We start from the raw sequence: 22,161 nt of genomic DNA on the forward strand, positions 1-22,161 counted from the left end.
TGAAGGAAACGGAGTAACTTAAATTATCTAGATTGAGTCATTTTGTACCTGGTTTAGCCCTGCAGTACACATTAATGGATTTATTCTTATTTATACGCTTATTTACTTAAACCTTTTGCATATGCTGTCAGCACATCCGATTGTAGCTCGGGGTTTCTCTTAGTTTTCCTTTGAGAAAAATGAAGGCAAGCATAGCCTTTAATTAAATAGCCATCTAGGACCTTTTTCTTATTGCCAATTAACTTGGTTCAATGACATGAAAGCATTTTCTAATTTAATCAGGCTCAAGACAGTGAGATGATGGACAGCAATTGCTACTTTTAGAATCGTTTACTGATTTTGATTGGCATGACCATAATATGTTTGCTTTGAAATGAAAGGACTTTTTTTCCTGTAAAACCAGTGCCATTGCAGGTATGATATGTTGTGTGTATGACGGCTTCTGGATTACTCCCACATCCTAAGCTTTGTTGTGGAATCGGAAGTAATGTTGTGGGAGATTCAAGGTAATTGGAGGCAATGATTAAAAGCCTGCCATTCTCTTAGATCTCACCACAGGAAAAGATCTCATTTCTCCAGTTCTTCCTTTATGCTCGGAACTGTCTCTGCGAGGGTAGTCGCTCTGAGGAATGGGCTGCTGTATTTCTCTACCATCCTCCAGGAGTGGCAGCACACAAAAAGGAATGACACAGATTATGGGAGATTTATGAGAGTGATAAATACACCCTCTTTTATGCCCCTCAAAACAGCTTTTCATCAGCTCCTCAGCAGTGTGTCCAAGTGATTGATGACTGGACTGTTTGCTCCCCTTGTCCACTCCTCAAGCTGTTTATGCTCTGTTTCCCATCACAGATGCAGATCTACCTTTACAATTCAGATGACTTTGACAGCCTCAGTGCTGCCATAAGGGAAAGACGCATCATTGCTGCCATGGCGGTCTTCTTTGAGGTACAGTATCGCCAACACTGAAGGTCAAAACAAGTATGAAAAAGGAAATGCATAAGAAATTCATCACCAACCAACGGACAGATGGCCTTGAAATCTGATATTAACATTTTTGTCCACCTGATTGAGTTGAAATCGTTCTGGTGAGCCTTTGACTTTTCATGCAACGGCATCATCAAGTCAGGAAAAAAAAAAGATGCTTTTGAGAAAATCGTTCAGTGTTGAAACAGGATGTTGTAATGCTGTGGGGCAATTATGACTTAAAGGGGGTAGTTGGAATTGTATTTGTCCAATTATGAAACAGATAAAATTGTTAATACATTTTTGAGGTCGATAAATAACAAATAATTCATAAAAATAATCTTTGGCGCCTGTGTTGTAGTAGGAAATTTTCTCTTCACCTGGCTGCTGATTATTTGTCTTGGTCTGTGGCAAACTGCAGATTGCTTACTGAGATACTGCAAATTGCCCCCTTAAGGTCTGCACACATAAGCTTTTAATGGACAAGAATAGTCCTAATTTCTGTTAACTGTAAAAACACATCAGAGAGTTATGAACCATGAAAAAGCATCCACCACCAGCAGTGACACCTTCAGGGCCCCCTCTTCCAGTTACATTCTTTTTTTGTTTTTCTATTAGCACTGTGTGCAGTTGATGGCAGGTGATCAATGCTCACTAACATTCAGCTTAATATAATATAGGCAAGGGTCAGCTCTCAGGAAAAGGCAGACCGGAATGGGGACACAGGTGTTTGCAATGTAGGTCTCTTCTCAGACAGTGATGAACCGTGTGTGCAAGAGCACTTAAATGGCTCCGCTGGGTCCTGACAGCTCTATTGCTTACTGCAATTAGTATCACTGTGCACAAACCGCTGAATAGCAGTTTACGGCGGGAGGGGTTCGAAGTGGACACACACATACACAAACACATTGGCTCAGATTTACCATTTCTAATCAATGGGAAGAGTACTTCTTCATCTCCCTAAAGGCCTATTAATGGCCTCTCAGGTGCACATATTATCCACATTCAGCATTCAGTTCCACAAAATTATTCTCCTCTGACTGACCTGAATAAATGATGAGTAAGGTAAGATTAGTCCCTGTGTCCCAACACTGTTTTGTCCAGTCTGGTCTGTAAGTAGGACATTGGGAATATTGTAGAATGTTGGGCTGAATATTTACTAGTTCAGTCAGTGCATAGAATTAACAGTTGGCCCCACAAATAAGGAGTGAATGAACATGGCAGCATAGTGGTTAGCACTGTTGCCCTACAACAAGAAGGTACCAGGTTTGGTTCCCAGCCTGAGGCCTTTCTATGTGGAGTTTGCATGTTCTCCCTGTGCCTGTGTGGGCTTCCTCCAGTTTCCTGCCATCGTGTTTGGGTTCATTTGTGACTCTAAATTGTCCGTAGTTCTGAGTGTGAGTGGTTGTTGGTCTCTGTCTGTCTCTGTGTGTTGGCCTTGTGATGGACTGGTGACCTGTCCAGGGTGACCCCGCCCAATCTTAGCTGTGATTGGCTCCAGCACCCCCCCACCCCCCCACCCCCCATGAGGAAATGGATAAGTGGTAGAAGATGGATGAATGAATGAATAAATAAAAGAATAAATGAGTGAACACTGTTAGTTGTCAATGGACACTGTAGCTAAAAGTCAGAAGGCCTCATGGAGTCAAAGAGGTCGCTCTGGATAACAGCAGCTATCAAAGGACACGAAGCCTTTAAAGTCATCCGATGGGTTCAATGTCTCATAAAAATCGAAGCACAGTAATGCCTAGTAAAAGTTAACGACTTGAAAGCAGAGAGCAGTGATCAAATAAATGGTTTTATTAACAGTGTTTTATTTTGTTGGCACATGAATACTGTACTTAAACAATAAAATATTGTAAGGCACAACACCACAATCATCAGCCTCCAAAATGACCAGAGGACTGCACAGCCAAGACTAAACATTTCTTAGCGAAAATTTTATATCATTAACTTCAAAACAGTGACAGATGGCTTAAGATTGCTTTGTGTTGTAGAGATGTTGCCCTTTCTCAGTCATCCCCTGAATTTTTGTCATATTGATAATCTGTTGTCATCATATTATGTTATTATTTTAGTCTTGTAATCTCTTTTGTAATCTTGTCTCTGGGCATTTTCTGCAGTTGGGGCAAAAAGACAATCCAGCTGTTGACCCCATCATCCAAGGACTGAAAGGAGTAGTGCATCATGGTAAGTTGTGGGGGGGAAAGCTATTTACAATCTGAATCATATAAAATAATTCTGTATTATTCATGCAGTGAATGCATTTATATATAACGTGCATAGATACACTAAAAAAAAATGGATAGAATCTTTTTTAATCTGATTGTTTTTTGTTTTTTTTTGTTGTTGTTGTTTTTATCTGTCACACAAAGACCTCTACATTAAACATTGCTGTGGGGATTAAGAATTATTTGAAATGCACAAGAAGAAATAATCCCATTCAAATTCACTCTGACGTTCCTGTTGATATTTTGGTTGACTCTAAATTCCATGAGACAGTTCAGACGAGATCCCCCTCCTTGCAGCCATAGAACTGAATGACACTATTCTATTCAACTGCTTTTGCGTTGTCTTTTTTTTGTTTGTTTTTTTTAATGTCCAATTACTCTAAACACAAGATTTAAGCAAAATTTGCAAGATACTGATTCACTGTTGTAGCTCCACAGTAGGAGACAAGCAAGGAGCTTCATTCACACAGACAGAACTATTAATTACTTCTGAGTCTCAATTAGTTAACAATCTTTTAGCGTGAGTCTGATGTACATATATACACTTTCACGCCCCATAGCTCCTGCAAAGACTCATATTCACATGTAAACGATTAACATCTTGTGCTGTAAATCATGTAACTATTCCTGATGGCATAATGTCTTAAATTACTGCTGCATTGCTGGCTTCACTGCTTGCATGACTTATGCAGACCATAAGCAGATGTTTTAGCATGACTGTGTAATCCTTTACTGCAGCTTGGGACACAGCAGCTCTGTTAACACGGACACGTATGGCTTGTTTTACAACCTGCTGCCGATGCTCTTTATGTGGGCATAATCAAACACTGACAAGAACATGTAAATGGATGAGGATATATAGAAGCTTTGTGTCACAGTCCTTGGAAAGGGACACAAGAGCATGGCTCAGGAGGCAGATGGGATACAAAAAAGTCTAGGAAAATCCAAACAAAGCTCAAAGGTAAAATCCAAAAAACGCATATAATTTAAAAAAAAAAAAAAAAAAGAAGAAGGAAGAAACAAATAGGATCAAAACAGACCGAGAAAAAGCTATAGCACAAAGACAATCAGGTAGAGGGCAAATGGAAGTGGACTAGTATATGTAACAGGAAACCTTTCAGGGAATGATCAACAGGTGAGGCTGGGAATGGGAAAGACGAAGAACAGCTTGTGAGATTCAATTCTGGACCCAGCAGCGTCTGAAATGACGGCGCAATAAGAACCTATATCCATCAACAACTACAGTGAATGATTGAAAAGTTATGAACAGACTAAAACTCAAAACCATAATATAAAGCATCTGCCCTGTACCCAAAAGGGTTCACTTTGTTCAGACAGAATTTCATTGTAGTAATTGAAATGATGTAAATAGTCAATGTTGTGATTTGTCTCTTATCTGCTGTGGGGCCATATCACCTGTGATTTTCATTTCCCTCAGGTATTTAAGATCCACTTTTGTTATGTAACCTTGATAACGGCAAATTGCCAAACATGCTGGTTATGCCAGTTTATTTCATGACCCCATCAGTCTCTAAAAGAGAACTGAACTCTGCTGTGCTGCTACACAGATGTTTGTGCTAACACCACAGTATCTCTTATCTCAGTGTGGGTGTGGTGGTTTTTGGACTGTCTTCCTGCTGGCTGCTAAATGTTCCTCGCCTCCTCCCCCGTTTGGGTGGTTCGTTTTCCACTAGCTCGTTATCCCACAGTCATCCATCCATCAGCATCTTGGCGGCCCATGAGCGATAGGGCACGTACACTGCCTGAAGACGGGTAGAAGACAGGCTGTGAATACTGAATTTGACTCTGAGTACAAATGAGGCATGGGAGCAAGCCCTCCAGTGCCTCAGCAGCGCAATTGAATGTAAACCAGACCCCGAACCTCTGTTTCTTTTTAGATAAGGTCATGAGCCGTGAGAGATTGTATTTGACATAAATTCAGCGTTATTTGCCTTTTTCATGTCATATTTCAAGGAAAAAATGCAAGCCCTCTCACATAATCCACATGTATTTATAGGAGATAAAGGGACCTTTATCTTCAACACAAACTGCTGCTTGTTGTTATTTGGTTTTGCATGAATCTGTCTTGATCACTCTTCATTTTGGATCTGTCTCAATCCCTTTAGCCTTTGCTATGGTTGTTGCACGGAGCAGAACACAATACTGACCAGGCAATGATCAGCTGTCTGTATCAGCCACGCCCTCTTTCGCTCCTCTCTCAGCCCATCTGAGTTCAGCGATCTGGCCCAGTGATAACAAGTTGTAATGCTTTTAACTACTTCCACCATTCCACTAGTGGAGGCTTCAGGAAAGCAATAAAAATGCCACTCTGAGATGGAAGAGAAAGAATGAAAAGACCGTGCAAATGTTGGTGTAAATGTAGCTCCAAATATGCAGAGTTCTACCCTTACGGAAGACTGTGTTTTTCCATCTCCTCACAGAAAAGGAGACCAACCTCAGGTCTTTCATCCTGAGGGATCTGCTGCCATCGTCAGTGGACAGTTATTACCGATACACTGGTTCTCTGACCACACCACCCTGCAGTAAGGTAGTGGAGTGGATCATCTTCTCCAGGCCAGTGTATTTGTCCCCCTCACAGGTTTGTCCAGTGCACGCACACATGCTCGCAGACACACACATGAACACAAACACAAGCACGGTGGCTAGAATCTGTATGCAGTCATATCCCATTTGCACACAGTCAGTGGATCACTTGCTGCACAAGAAATGTTTCCCCTCATCTACCTCTCCCCTTTCTTCTCTTCACCCTCCTTCCTCAACTACTCTGCATACAAAGCCTTAACTGCCTATGTAGAGTATGATTAAGTGGGAAGGGGGAGCCAATTACAGTTATTTGAATGATAGTAAGTGGGAGATACGTCTTGCGCATATGTCATACTGTTAGTGTGAGACAGTGACTATAGGTTCTTAAATGGAATACCACCGCACATGGATTTACATGTTCATCAATCTAAATTATTGCTCTAACAGTTTAACATATGTATTAAATGAAAATGAAGCATTCTGCAGATTCCACCCATGTACTGTACAACAACTTACCTCCTACTGCTTTAGCAATTGTGATTTTAAAAGATAATGTATGCCAAATCACACCCCACGCTTTTTGCTGATCCCATGCACAGCATTTTTTATACATACAATTCTAGGGTTACCAGCTGCATATCCTCTTGAGCATTCTGTGGAAATTTGCAAGGCTTAGTGGAATTTCTATCAGCTTGCAGGAGAACAAATCTTTTGTTCCGAAATGACTCATGCTGCAAGAATATTGACCACTGCTACAATGTTTGTGACGCTCACAGATAGTCTTTATGAACCTGTAATTCATTTCTCCAAACACACATAGGACGCATTGATTCCACAGTATCTGTAATGTGTAGTCATTACAGCACGCGGCAGGAGATCATTCATGGCAATCAATGACCACAAATTTTGTCCCATTGAGAAGTTACAACTTGGTAGGTAGCCAGGATGATGATTGAGGTCTGTGCCTGCTGGAGCCTGTGGTGTGAATGTCTCTTGCAAATACGGAGCTCCAGTTGTGAACAGTCAGCTACTGGCAAGTGGTTACAAATGCAGTCCCGTGTTATAAATTATATTCAGCACACATATATTCAAACAAGAATAGACATGGTAACAAAAGTGCTTAAATTTGCTTAAATTTGCTATTCTCTGCTTCTCTTCATCTAGCTGGAGGCTTTTTACTCCATTTTTACAACGGAGCAACAGGACCATGTCAAGGCTGTGGAGTATCTAAGGAACAACTTCCGACCCCTGCAGGACCTGGACAATAGGAAAGTCTTTAAATCAGCTGTGAAAGACGCTTGGCAGAAAGATTTGACTGAGATCAGTCGAAGCCCTCATAGCACTGAGGCTTCAAGAGGTGAGTTACATTTGGTACTTATTATGCTTTGGGTGAGATTTTCCCTTTGTTTGGTTTGTATTGGAGCATGACTGCTACCACCAAAGGAGCTCCTATAATGACAATCATTGCAGACTATTCTTTATGTCTTGTTTGAAAATGAGTGAAGAAGTACAAATTAGTTGTAAAACTAAGGCCCTGGTTGTCAACATTACACAACACACACAGTTCAGGACAAGATTATACCATACGTCACATTTTATCCAAAAGCTCCCCAAAAATCATACCCAAGCCATGTATCTTTGTCTAGTTTTACCAGTTTCCAATCTTCAACATTAACAGACAATTCACTGAGCCCTGCTCTGTTACTATTTTCATGCATATCATCTTTTCCATTCTTGCACAGTACATTTGTAATTGAACTGTGTCACATTTACAACTGCACATGCTTAGTGAGGTTTTCAAAGGATTGATGTTTCATGTCTAACAGTGGAGGACAAGGCAATCTTCTTACTTCTAGCTGACGCCCAATGATTTTTTCCAGATGGTAATGATAACTGTCACTAGCAGGTTTTACTAGTTCCATCTAATTAGCTAATGTCACCTAATGTTGGTCAGTTAAAAATACGTGTCGTTCCAAGCTGATGGTTTATGCATGAGGCAGTACTTTCGTTGGACTGTAGTTTGGGACCAGCTAACTCTTAGCTAAGCTTGAATGTAAGATTGTGACTAAGGATGGATAAATAAATGGATAGATAGATAGATAGATAGATAGATAGCAAGGAAAGGAAATAAATCTTGTAAATAGACATAAATAGAAAGCGATGACTGGACAGTCACTGTACTGAAAAATGTTCCACTTTATCCTCTTTGCTGATGTGACCAAATAAAGGGTATACAAATTTGCCTCCATAATAACAATTGGTCTTTTTAAATTATCTGTTTGTATGTAAATGGCACCAATTTCATAAGAACTCTTGAGTGGACTGAAATTTAAGTCAGTGCTATCTGTAGTTCTGTTCTAAGTGGTTGCAGATATTGTTTATGTTCATGAGATGAGATTTGATTTGCTTCCATGCTTTTTTTTTTTCTTTCTTTCTTTCTTTTTTTACAAATTTGTTTCGGTGGCCAAACTGAATATTCTCGCTGAGCTCTTTTCATTCTAGTTCGGAACCAACTTTAAGGAAACTCATCTTGCTGCTTAACTTGAGATGAGAACTCAAACGGTTTGAGCTCAAATCAACAGGTGATTTCAAATAATAGGACCCTGGGAGGAAATCCATAATTTTCTTTGTTTGAGAGAGATCACATCATTATGTGATTAAAATTACTGTAATAATCTGTAATAATTCCAATTTCTTTGGGGTAAAGTTGGTTGTCTCTGAAAAGTGCACATCATTTTTTTTGTCATAGCTCATTTTTATGCCAAAGGATGCACAGTATCAATAATAACTACAGAATTTGTTTGTCTTTCTCCCTTATTTATACATCTAGCAAGATTTGCTTTAACAGAATAGTACAGGAAATGTGGAGACTAATGAGAAAGGCTGCTGCTCCTTAAAGTGGTACTGTTGGTGACTAGTGGGGAGAATTGATTGGGAATGCCTGTGATGAAGTTGGAGCACTCTAACAGAGCCGATCAGCAATCATCATTAATATGTGGAGCAGCTAAAACAGACTCATACAAATTAAGTTGTGAAATTGCTTTTGTTGCATTATGTCAGTAAGCAGAATAAATGTGGACCAGTATCTCTCAATGTTTTTTTGTTCCGCTTCCCCTCCCTCTTGCTCATTTACTCTCTGTCTCTTGCATTTGTATTTCTCTGTGTTACAAAAGAAGAATTCAGAGTTTATAGGAGGTGCTGGAAGCAAACGGCGTCAGTCTTCTAGAGTGGCATCTGTCAATAGTGCATGTGTGTGTGTGTGTGTGTGTGTGTGTGTGTGTGTGTGTAATATTAATCTGCGTACAGTAAATGATGGCCTTTCTTGTAAATGTTGTGGGAGTCAGGGCCACACCTTGACTGGATGTTCCATCACTGTGGCTATTAAAGCCAAGAGGGTTGTTTTGCCATTAAAGATACATGCTAACCTTTCTGATGTAGAGTGCAGGTCGCTGATTTGTTTTCCATGTTGCAGATTTACTGTTCGCCCAAATGATAATGCTACGATATAAAAGGCATTAATTACGATAACGTTTGTGCTTTCTCCAATTCTATATTCCTGTACCACCGGCTCCATCGTACTGCACGTGCAGGGCAGACACAATGCTTAGAACTGACACCAAAACGTTCCATCGTGGGTTTCATTGGACGAGAGCATTATAGTCTGAGGATTCTTAAGATGCTTATTCTTTTTTTTTTTTTGCAAAATCCAGGTATCTTGATGTCACAGTGTCTAGTGTCTAGCCAGGCTGCCCTAAAGGCAACCTCTGTGCAACATCTTTGTCATGGTTGTTCCCAACTTCTTCCATTTAAGAATTATGGAGGTCACTGTACTCTTGATAGACTTGCATGCAAAAGAAATGGTTTTGTAACCTTCCCTAGATCTGCGCTTCAACACTGTACTGTGTCTGAACTCTGCATGATCCTCTTTCCATCTTGTGGTTTTGAGTTTTGCGCTGTTAGGAAATGTCAGTGTGCCACATGTGTGTTGTTCCTAATCAAGTCTAATCAGTTGAATTTATCACAGGTGGAGTTCAATTTCTCAATAGACATCTCAGGCACCTGATTGTCATTGTCAGTTTTTAGTTGACTATTTTCAGAAACTGAAATACTATTACTGCTGATGATGGGCTATTCTGTCTGGCATAGATTAATGAGGCAAAAACATTTTAATGGTGGCAGAAAGGTGCCATATCACGAAATGTGAAAAATAGTACATACTTTACTGCACTGTAGCTTTACATTCTTGGAAACCTTAAAATATGCTAATTATTCTTTCAAATGAATTGGAAAGTGTGTCCAGACTTTTGGCTGGTAGTGTATGTTAAAATCAGCTTTAATTCTTCCTTTGTGCTGTCAAATTCTTGTTTTCCAAATCATTATTCCAATGTCTGTACGCAGCTTCTTTAAAATTTTTCAGCCTTGAAAGGTGAAAAGCAGTGGAACTGCTGTTTGTTGACTGGAGTCAATTCATCCCCTTCATGCAGAAACTGGCAGAAGAGAGATTCATGTTTTGCTCTGAGTGCTACTGCAGGCTAAGGGTAAAAACACTGTGAGGCTTATTATGGGAGGTTACAATCTGTATGTATCTTTGTATTCACAGAAAAATAATGAGATTTTTTTTTTCTAGAGCGTCTCTAGCACGCTGTGTAATTTTGCTGCTGGTGAAACATTGTGTACTGTTCATGATTTGATTCATAGTGTATCACAGTTGAAGCTATGTTGTTTATATTTTCAGTTAAACCTGAGATGATGTGACAAAATCCCATTTTCATTTACAAAATAGAGGTGATTAATTTTGCTGCCAATCTGCCATTATATGTTAAAGGTTTGTTTTAGATTTTTTTAAGAACAGCGTCATAAGTCACTGAGGTTTTTAATTAGCACAGACGACATGTTTGCAGCTCGATAGACCAAATGTATATAAAATAAAATAAAAAATAAATGGCTTCTGAAAGTTTTTCAACTTGTAAGTTTTCACCTGCCGTTGATTTTGATGTTACCTGGGCTCGAGTGTTGACGGTGAAAAGGTTTTTGACTGACATGGTAGTAATGACATACCCTGTAAAATCACAGCAACGTGTTCAGCAGTCGTTAAATGTCTGTTAAGTCACTGAAGTTGACAATGAGCAGCGATGGGTTATAATGTATTTCACACTTGTCACACCTCATCAACACCCCAAGATTTTCCTGCTATTGCAACCCCCATCCCCAGGGTCCCTCTGACTGATTTTCCCTGTCACATATGATGCGTAATTTGCACCATAGCTTCACTGTGCAAATGGAGAACTGTGGTGACAATTTCAATTTGGTAGAAACCTTATGAGCACATAGTCAGGTGATGCTAGATCCTGATTGCTGTTGCCCCAATGTGCTGAGAAGCATGTCCAGATTGTCCCATACACATAATGAAATATCCCTCTGTAAATATCCATGGTGCAGCCTACACTGCCACCTTGAGGCGGACTTATAGCACTTCGTTCACCCTCCTCCTGCAGCCTGTTAAATGCTGCATAGACAACATCTTGCAAATTGGATATGGACAGGAAGTTGTGCTAACATCTGCACCACATGTTCACTATACCTGGCTGCTTTGTATTCTAACTAGAATCCCTTGCAGTGTTGTAGCATGAGAAAGACAGTTGTCTAGACAGACGGAGATCATGTCTAACCCTGATCAGGACCCCAGGAGTGTTTTCATTATTGAGTTACTGTAAGATCTCAACCTTTTAGCTGTGTCTTGACAGGAAATGGCTTTTACTCATGTCAGGAGCAGATAGCAATAATAGGTTTGTTGAAAGGCAACCCACACACAACAACACGGTAAAATACTGTACATGTGGTGAAGTCTTTCCAAAAAAAACTATTCATTTAGATCCAGTTCTATTCAGGCGATGAAAAGGGCAGACTTTATTTTCTTCTCCTTCTTCTTCCTCGTCTTTTTGGTGCGTGTGTGTTTTACTTCTTTAATTCTCCTTCAGTGTGCAGCAGTGCTCCAATGAGCATGAAGATCCACCCACTGAACCAGACGGCATTGATGGTGAGCTGGGAAAGCCCTCTGATGGTCTACCATCCACCAATCAAAAGTTACATGGTCTCCTACGGTTGGGTGAAACGTGATGTTGCAGATGAAAATACCTTCACCAAGACAGGGGACCAGAGCATGGTGAGTATTATCAGCTGCTCATATGGAACCAAGGCAGCTTTTCAGGACTGTCTATTTGTCTATTTGTCTTTCTCTTTTCGCTTTCGTCTCTCTGATGTATGAAGTTTAAAAAGGTCTGATTGGTTTTCACAACCTCGACTAACTCTGTCAGGATCAGAGGGTGGCTGGATCAGTGGAAGTGTGCATTGAAGGTGACAGATTGTGATGAACTTTGCATGTGGTTGTTGGTTGATATGAGGACCCAGACAACACCTGTCAATCTCCTGTCTGAGAGAAGATGCACACACCTGTCACACACACTAACAACTCTCCTGGTGTATGTGCAACGAGCTGACAGATACACCTCTGGCCTTTTGTCAGTCTTAGAGCTTTCTATCTTCTGTTTATTTAGCATCTAAATGAAAGTTGAGAAAAATGATCATTTTCCAAAGTAGGTCTGCATATTATAGGATCAAAAATAGCTTTTACCAAACGCTAGTTCAAACAAAAGCAGTATAAACAAAATAAGATATGCTCTTTTTGTTCGTTTGATAAATTCTGGTCTGATTTCAGGCAGTGAAGACAGCTCTTTGAAAACAAACTGTCTTCTTTTTGTAATAAATGCAGGCAACTGTGAAAGTCTATTCCTCTAGATCTCTGTGCAGCTTCAGAGACCATTAATATATAATTCTGTTCATCTGTGTTACATGTTATGTTATCATTGCAGTCTGTACTTTATCTCTCCTACATAACATACACCGTCTCTGCAGAAATGTATCTTAACGCTGCAGGAATTTACACCGACAAGGTTGTTCTTCTTCACACTATGTATTTTTTAGTTTTTTTTTTTTTTTCCTCTCTCTCCCTGGTCACGTATCCTTCCATTTGTGAGAAGCTAATACCCAGCTGTGTATCTCTTGTGAAGCCCACTGACTCCCTGCTGTCTTGACAATCTAAGACGCTTCTTTAGACATACACAGTGCAGAGGCGAAATGCTGGCACACCAGTTAAGAGACCTGGGCTCGCTTCTCCTCTCATAGGTGGTAGGCTGGTTAGGGAAGTTGCATTTATGTGATAACAAACTAGTTACTACAAATTGCAATCAGCAAGTGCCTGAGCTAATAACTGATCAATCAAAATTAGCCTAGTACTGTGTGTCCTTTGTAGCTGATCTATGGACTTGCTGGTAGAAATGCAAATGTAATCAGGCCTCCTACAGTTAAGAACTACCTCATGAATTAAACTAATGCTGTCTTCAGTTTAAGATGGATTAACATTTATGTCCTCTGCTTGAAACTATTATAGCTCATATAACTCCATAGAAATCTATGCCTCTCCAGCTGCTTGTTCAGAAAGCTGCTTCAAAAATTATGCATGATAAACATAGAAACTCCTTCTGTTCCTGTGTGCTGGTTAATGTCTTTGGTGTCCTTCCACTACATTTGCTAGTTTTTACTCCCCATCGGCCATACTGCACCCTGAGGTCCTCTGGCAGAGCCGTCATATCACTGCAGCCTAGTTCTCATTTTCCTTATTCTGTAGTCTGTGGTGTGAGACGGAAAAGGGAAGGATATCCTCTATCAGGACCCAATACTGTTGGATAACTTGTTTCAGAAGCTTAGTTGTCAAATATGGAGAAGGGTCATCACTCAAATCCATAGTTTAACTTTTAACATGAAATGCTGGGCAAGGCCTTGTTTGATGTGATTTAAGAGAATGTTTTTTACAATTTAAAAATTGGCTGTTTTCTAAAAAGCTGATAAATGTAACTCCTTAAATTTTTCGATGGCAGGTTGTATCTTTGGGGACCTTCAAGGTTTTTGCTTGATTATATGATTATTATTATTGCATATTTATTACCTGACTGCAAAAAAACTAACTGTGCCCATAAGATGCTCTGTCTTTGTAGAATCCCTCCATAAATACAGTCTTTTTTCTGACCGCATTTTACCACTTATCTCCCTTTCTGCTGTTAGTCTTTCTTATTTTGCCCACTTCATTTCCATTTCAATTTTCAGTTTGTATCTCAGGACACCTTTTATCTAAATTTATTTTAGAAAAATACTACCTCTGCAACACCAGAGGCAATCACCCATCCATTCCGGGGAACAATTTTATATAAATAGAGCCATCTGCAAACTGCACAACACAATTGAATTAAGCAGGAAATTAGGTTTTTAAACTACATTGAATCTGGGGATGGAAGCTAATTTTGGCAGAACACTGGCTGTAGCAGTTTTTCATTTTTGGTAAAATGAATTAAAATCACCCGCACTTAAAGTGCATTTTTACTACTAATTCAATTTTGTTACAATATTTGTGAATTTTATGTGTCTTTCTGTTGCAGAGAGCAGTCATCACTAATGTATCTCCTGACGTCCTGTACCTATTCAGAGTGCAGGCAGTATGTCAACATGACCTGCGTAGTGATTTCAGCCAAGCAGTGCTGTTCAGAGGTAGGCCATAGTCAAAAATATTTTTTTTATAATTTGTACAATGGAAACACATGAATGTTTTTTTTTTTTTTTTTGGAAATGATTCCTCTTTTGTTTTCCAGCAAATACCACAAGAATATTTGAAGGGTCTCGTATTGTGAAGACCGGCATGGTGAGTTGACTAGAAGACGGCAGGACAAATGTAATTTTATTATTTTTAGTGACAATGATGCAGAACTATTGATTAACCACTGTTTCTCTGCTCATCCTCCTCAGCCCACGATTTCGCCAGCGTCCTCGGCAGACATGGCTCCAATAAGCTCTGGTTCCTCCACTTGGACATCATCTGGCATCCACTTCTCCATTGTCTCCATGGCAACAGGGATGGGGCCCTCCTCTAGTGGCAGCCAGGCCACAGTGGCATCAGTAGTGACAAGTTCCCTCCTGGCAGGCTTAGGTGTTGGCGGAGGGGTCATCTCATCTTTGCCCAGTTCTGTCTGGCCTACACATGCTCCTCAAACCACTCAGAACCCCAGTCGTCCATCAGCTGCACCTGAAAAGTCCAGCACTGAGCAGGCAGGGCCCCAGGTCTCTGAGACAGACTCCCTGGCTGAGGAGAACCAACCTGCCAGTGAAGGTAAGGAGAAGGAGGAGGAGGGGGAGAAAGAAGGCGAGCCGGACGAGGAGGAGGATGACAAGAAGAAAAAAAGCAAGACAACACCTAAAAATGAGGAAAGACAAGGGAGCGACTCTGTGGCCAAAGAGCCTTTAGTCCCCAGCCCCACATCCACAGCCAAAGAGAAAGCAGAAGGGAACTCTACAGTTAAAGGCACCTCAATGCCTGCAAGCACCGGCGATGAATGGTTGATCAATGCAGAGAAGAATCCCACCGATGTAAATACAGTCTTCAGTCAGGAGCCCCATGAAGACACATCTGAGATGCAGATTCCCCAGAGCTTTACTTTATCCCCTAAGATCAGTGATGAAGAGAAGAATGTCTGGCCTTTCTCTGTCCAAACTGGTGAGTAATCATTTTTCTTTCACACAGTTGAGACTCATTCTCGTCTTCATTTCTACCTTCCAAACCGAAAAATGATTTTTTTAACCCTAGATAAACCTTGTTTTCATGTTGTCAGTTATAACACAAGCCAAGATTCTCGCCAAAGCACAATTCAACAAACATTACTAACAGTTATGATGCCCAATTTAATATAACAAATAATTGATTTAAGACAGTAACTACAGTGATTATCGTCTCCAGGCAAAGACAAAGCTTCAGGCTTTTGTGTCAGCACAACACATAGGCCTGAAGGTAGAAGTGAGCTGCCTGCCGGAGGGCTTCCACCTCGAGGAATTCCTTTAAGCATATTTCAAAAGAGTTTGCTTCAAGGGAGTGTTTTTTGTTTTATTTCCCCCCTTTCTTTCTTTTTAGATTCTTTTTGCTATCCCCATCATCATATTAGAAATAGCACAAGAATCATGAATATTGTTTGTGAACTATCTAGAGAGTCAATGTTTTTGCTACATCACAGCATTTACTAAATTAATCAATATGTTTTTCACAAGCGGAGCAACTGCACTTTTTAATGCTCACTTGAACCTGATGGGTGTCAACTACAGATTTTATATATATATATAAAAGATGGACGTTGGAGAAGTTGAGTCAGTAGGCCAACCTAAGTTTCTTAAACCTGTATTCTACTTTTGACCATGAGGGGGCAACTCCACTGGTACCAAGTGGCACTGTGTAGAAGTCTATAGGAAAGTGACACTACTTCTCACCTGATTTATTAGCTTCATACAAGTCAATTTGAAGTCTCTAACAGTAGTGTCAAGTCCTTCTTAATACAAGATGTTATTTTTTTTATTTACCACCCTATTTAGATGAAAATAGATGATGCAGCAAGACATACATTAAGGCTTAGCTACTGTGACCTGCCTAATCATCAGGATGGAGCACAGACTGGTTGCATTTTCAGTCCATGAGGGTTACTAGTTGAATTGTGTTTGCCTGAAAATCTCTTTCTCTGCATTTGGTTCTACTGAAAGATACTCAGAGGAGTCAAAAAAAAAAATTATTACATTGCTGTCATTACGTAGGTGCAAATGTCGTGATGGTACCCAGGTCTGTGTTATGTTACTTTCTAGGAAAGACAAAATCACTCCAACTGATGTTTTTAAATCTGTCATCTTAAAAAAAAATTAACAGGACTGGTGTTATCTACCCCACGAACACTTAACTAAACTTCACATTCATGCACACTCACATCCACAGCATACATCAGCTGCTCTGCTGTTGAGCAAACGACACATCAAAATGCAGCAGTTAACTATAAAAGTGTGACTGTTTCGTAGCCTTAACTTAAGAACTTGCTCTGCAGGATCATCCGTATCTAGTCTTAAGTTTTTGGATGTGTTGGTTTAGTGGTAAAGCTTGAAATTCCTGTTCAGACTTTGGTGACCCCAGTGGTGTTGTCAAAACAGACACATTAGCATACGTCACTACATGCCAACACACTCTTCCATTCCCAGCAGTGCTTCCTATACTTACTCTTACTTACATTTTGGCATATTAGTAGGTGTTTACACAGTCATACTTTTTATCTACTATGTAATATATCCATGTATTATGCTCCAGACAGGATCGCTGTGTCCAATGTTACCCGAAGTCCTCCTCCAGGGATGGGAAGGATGGTGTGGATTGTGCCCTTAGTGGTGGTGTCGGCTCTCACTCTGCTTTGCCTCATAATGCTGCTGATTGTCATGGTCTACTGGAGGTGAGCACTTTGATCCAGAGGGTACAATTTACTGTTCAAAGTTATAGAATTGAACTGGTAGATTGTCATTACGACAAGCATTAGTAAATGCAGACATATCTCATCTTGATAAGCTTATCTTTGATGATGAATCACTGAGCTGCCCCTCACCCACACAGACCTCATTCGTACATCTTTTCACTCTCACTTTTTAGATCAGTTCACTATTACGTGCATGTCTGGATTTTCCAGTCTGTCTGCTTGACATTCAGCCCTGTCTAATTTGGAAATGGCTGTTTTTATGCACATCAGTCTGGTTGTAAGCTTGCTTTCCTGTCTGAACGTTGTACATCAGACCCATCACCCATCCAAGTAAGGGGCTGGTGATTTGAAGGCCCTGCAGTGCCGGCAGGGGTCCCAGCTGTGTCTTCATCTGCTGGGCTAATTTTCAGCCACACCATTGGAGCTCCAGTAATTGCACTAGCCAGGCCATTGGCACATGTGGGATGGCTAATGAGCTACAAACAGCACTGTGGACCATTTCCTTATCTGATCTCAGGAGTATTTACAGTGTGATGGGGCGGGGGCAGGGTTGTTATAACTTGACATGTTTGATGTAAAATTCTTCAGAATATGTTTTTTAATGCATATAAACCAACAACAACTTCCTGTACCATCACGTGGTGCCACACAAGATCATGATATAAATAAAAGCCTGATTATCAGCTCCACAGAGATGTAAAAACGCAGACAGCTGAAAACAAGGTGACTGTAGCAGTTCTGCTGGTGGATGAATTACTGAAAAGTTGTGGTATTTGAGGAGCGGAGCAGAAGCAGCTCTGAGATTAGAAATGGCCATCCCAGCTGTTGTTGTGACAACTCAGACAGTTCAGACAATCTCTGCTGTCCCTGGGGAAAAGGCCGTGATGGAGGATGAAATCAACCCATTCACACGTCTTTACTCTTCATGCTCTGCGTAGTCTCTCTTGGTGACAGTGCAGCTATTAGAGCAAGTGAATGTATCCGCTCACAGATGTTTTCGTCATTAACAACTTAAAATTGCAACCCATTTCTTTTCTAAATATTTATTTTGAAATGCGTAATCAGTGAACCATGTCCTGAAGTTTAATACGATTGTCTTCTTTTTAGCTTTTTTTTTTTTTTTTTTTTTTTTTTTGCTTCTTTGGATAAACTTGGGCTATGAGTCTTTCTACAATGGAATAAATTGCCACAGTTACAGAACACATCTGGATCCCTCTGAGGCTCGAGGTGTTGTTGATAACTCACAGATGTTGAACTGAGAAAAAATCCCATCTTGCATTGGCAGCTCAGTCGTGCCTCTGTTAAATGGGCTGCCTAACTCCAGTTTCGTTACACCTGACATTTATTTAAAAACCTTTTTTTGATCCCATTTCCCCAAAGAAAACTATTCCTCTTATAGACTCTGAGCGGAATTCAAGGAGAAGGTGTCGACAATGTTGGTTCGTTACCTGCACCACATCTACACCCACGGGGGAGTCAATAAATTGGGAGGGTGTGACGCAAGCCAGGGGAGATCACTCCTCCCCCATTTGTTTTTAACCCTCCCCTTTCCCTCTTTCTCTCTCTCCCTCCATCATTCTTTCTGCATCTTTTAAGTGCAGTGCAGCTTTTTTTTTATGTTTGTTCTATCTGTCTTAAAGAATGACTAGCATCTGTTCACTCATCTGCATCAAGTACAGGTAGGATCAAATCTGGGATAGGCTGGCACTGGTGTGAAATATGGGTCTTTTTATATGCATTCCTTTATAGACATTGTGTATATGTGTGTAAAGCGTGTGCAGCTTGTGATGAGGAAATGAGAGGACGTGCAGGGAGGACCTTCCTCATCAGCATCTTTGTTTTTCAGGGGTCAGCAAAATGAAAGAATTTGAGTTTTTTCTTTCTCACTTGTTAAAATTGTCATTCTTTTGCAAAAAAGGACATCTTGAAGCTGAAGTTGGAATCTAGCAAAAAAAATATATAAAAAAAATCTGTAATATCTAAAATTATAACAACAGAAAAAAACATAGTTGCCTTCAGGCTTGTAGTACCAGGAGTGACTGGCCAGTCTGGAGTTTGAAATTTCTAAATTGCAGCCGTTAGTGTGTGCACTGGAAATGGCCTGTGGCCATGCTGGATTTCAAAACTTTCATCTGATCAAAATAAAGATCAAGTTTTTACTGTGACGTGTAGGTTTGCAGGTGCTGGGAAAAAAATCTTTATGGAAATACACCTATTTGTTGATTTAGTTTTACTTATAATGAAGCAGGATAGTTCAAGTTGGTGTATGTTGTCCCAGCGACAGAATATTAGGGGAGGGAATGTGTTTACATAAGTTGTGTTCATTTGAGAAGACCTAAGTCTGATGCTGTGCTGTGTCACTAAGAGTTGTTTACCTGTTCCGTTTAGTCGTGTGTTTCAAGGAGTGATCTGTGTGTGATCAACTGTGTGCCAACTATTCATTAACTCATTAACAGTTTTCTGCCCCTCTTCTGTCACTGTATTCAGCATTTGGATGCTGATGTTCACAGACCAGATCTAAGATCAATGAGACAATGACTCCTTAATACACTTTACTGTGGCATTATCTATGGTGATACTGTGTGGTTTCCCTGTTGTGTCTCCCACTGTGCTTCTCTCTGTGTCCCCGTAGGAGATTTTTCCAGACAGCTCACTTCTATGTGGAGGAGAGCAGCTCTCCGCGGGTGGTGGCCAATGAGAACATTCCTGTCATCCCCATACCAGGTGAGCCATGTTTTATTCATCATATTAAGATATCCATATAAATAAAGATCAAATCCAAATGCATAATTGTGCCCCAGATTACCTGTGCAGTTCCTTTGGGGTGTGCTACAACGTTGTGAGCTAGTTCTAAAGCGTAAATGTTAAACTGAGAAGAGCTTAAAGTGATAGATAGTAATTAGCTTGAAGTGTGGGATAAATAGTTAAATAATTAACTTTAAATGAAAGTCAAACTATTGAGAAGTTATTTCAGCGTATTGCTGAAGCAGTTAAAATAGTTATCTTAAAGTGGTGGATAAACAATAAAATAAGTGGAGAACAGATAGTGAAATAGCTGAGAGTAACGGATTAGTGGTTGTTGTCAATTGTGGTGTTGAAGGGGTTCGCGAATTCATCCGAAAGTGCTGTTTAAAGAAGTGTAAATAGTTATGCCAGCTCAATAGTACCCTGTTGAAGACAATGAAATTATTCTGTCCATTCCATTAAATCTATCACTGGAACTGGAGAAAATCACAAAACTGTTTAAGTCCACTGATACAGCACACATTCACAACCCACTGTTACCTCTTTTCAAATGTTTTTTCCATTACCTTGATGTCTGCATTCGCATTCAGTTTCTGTTCATTTACATGTGAAATGACTTGGTAGCAACTCTGTGGGAGTTGTGTGACTAGCTTTTCTTTGCCTTTAATGTTCCAGGCAGCAGTGCAGTGGCAGCTAGTCGATATCGGACAACACTTTCACAGTTGCTTGAAGCTCAGGGACATTTCAAGACTCTGATATTGTAGTTAAAGAGCACAGTTGACGCTGGTATTGGCTCTGCATTCATTCAGCTTTTATTGCCTTGGCTTTTCGCTCTTCCTCCCTTTATTACTTGTTCCTCGTTTCTTTTCTTTTTTTCCCTTTAGTTTTTAAGATACTGTGGTGTATTTTTGATAGCACACATGACTAAATGACTGACCATGTAGTTGATTGTTTGAAATGTTTGGAATTGAAACATACGAGTCGCTGTGCTTCGAATTTCCCGAGGGACTCATAATTTGCATAATTTATCTTCACAGATATTTGAAAGTGTTTCAATCTATTTATCTCCATATTTATTCAGTTCATATTTAAATGCTTTAATTGGAGAATGTGAAAATGCATGCATGGTTTCAATTTTTTTTTTTACTGTCATATATGGGACATTGAAGTGTGTGTGAACACACCTCTGTACGATTTGATCTCTTGCCGTGAAGGTTAATCAGCCCTGCCTAATTGAAATTTCTACATCCTAAAGCCAAATTTCACACATTACCATTCTGATGACATGTAGACTGTAGATAAGTCTGCTGACTCGAGTACAGGGGAGGAAAGAGATGTTGATAAATGAACAAATTAACAATCCAGAGTTCGACTCCACATTGTAACCACTGAAGCAAGAAAGAGCCCTGAAGGACCCAGCTGCAAGGGTGTATTAGTTTAGACAGTGGCCAGGCTCAGCAGTGAAGACAGCTGGGGCCCTGCACTATTGTCCCTTTGAGATGGTTACCAGCCTTATCAGAGATCCCTTGTGTGTGATTTGGGGCTGATTTGGCCCAGATAACACAGATGCTGCCTGCTATAAATACTCAAAATACTAATGCTATGCATTTGTGACAGAGGAATATAAAACACTTTTCTTTTCCTTGTCTTTTTCTTCCTGCCTGGATGGCTGTATTAAAGTCAACAAGCCTCACACCACATTTGTAACCTAGATCCATTAAAAAATTATGAATAACATTAGTTCCCTTGTGTGTGGTACCAGTATAGTCTATAAATACTGCAGGCTCACACACGCTGCATGTAATGTATGTATTCTGTACAACCTCCCCCTGTAACTGAGACTTGGCTAACTGTTCTGTTACTCCTGCAGATGACATGGAGGCCGTGCCCGTTAAGCAGTTTGTTAAACACATCATTGAGCTCTATAAGAACACCCTACAAGGTTTTGCTGAGGAATTTGAGGTATGCTTTCATCAACACTTTCTGGTCAGTAATGTGACATTGTTAACCTTTGATACAGCTTTTAACTCGGGCTGCAAAACTAGTAAAAGCACACTCGTTTTTCGTTATTCATCAGATGGATTTCCATAAAATGTGGGACTCCCTCTCATACCTGCCTCAGACATTAATAATTCAAAATTATTATTACTATTATCATTTATTTATTTATTGTTTATCACCAAAAATCAGTTTATCTGCTGACATTAGATTGTCTATTTTTAAATAAAAATTTTTAAATAAAAAAATCAAAACATCAAAAACCTAAGACAAAATTCCTGTATGTTTATAACATACTTGGC

General features: G+C 40.0%; 1 protein-coding gene across 1 annotated transcript in view; it reads left to right on the forward strand.

Annotated features, from left to right (window-relative positions):
- Nucleotides 1-22,161, forward strand: part of ca16b (carbonic anhydrase XVI b) — a 97,155-nt gene that overhangs the window by 64,858 nt on the left and 10,136 nt on the right. The window contains exons 5-15 of the mRNA XM_029501531.1: nt 853-948; nt 3,090-3,156; nt 5,639-5,796; nt 6,906-7,098; nt 11,720-11,904; nt 14,231-14,339; nt 14,441-14,490; nt 14,595-15,339; nt 16,957-17,095; nt 19,749-19,840; nt 21,732-21,823. Coding sequence (XP_029357391.1) covers nt 853-948; nt 3,090-3,156; nt 5,639-5,796; nt 6,906-7,098; nt 11,720-11,904; nt 14,231-14,339; nt 14,441-14,490; nt 14,595-15,339; nt 16,957-17,095; nt 19,749-19,840; nt 21,732-21,823 — 1,926 coding nt within the window. The remainder of the gene's footprint in view (nt 1-852; nt 949-3,089; nt 3,157-5,638; nt 5,797-6,905; nt 7,099-11,719; nt 11,905-14,230; nt 14,340-14,440; nt 14,491-14,594; nt 15,340-16,956; nt 17,096-19,748; nt 19,841-21,731; nt 21,824-22,161) is intronic.

The sequence above is a fragment of the Echeneis naucrates genome, chromosome 5, assembly GCF_900963305.1.
Source record: "Echeneis naucrates chromosome 5, fEcheNa1.1, whole genome shotgun sequence".
In the NCBI taxonomy this organism is placed as follows: Eukaryota; Metazoa; Chordata; class Actinopteri; order Carangiformes; family Echeneidae; genus Echeneis; species Echeneis naucrates.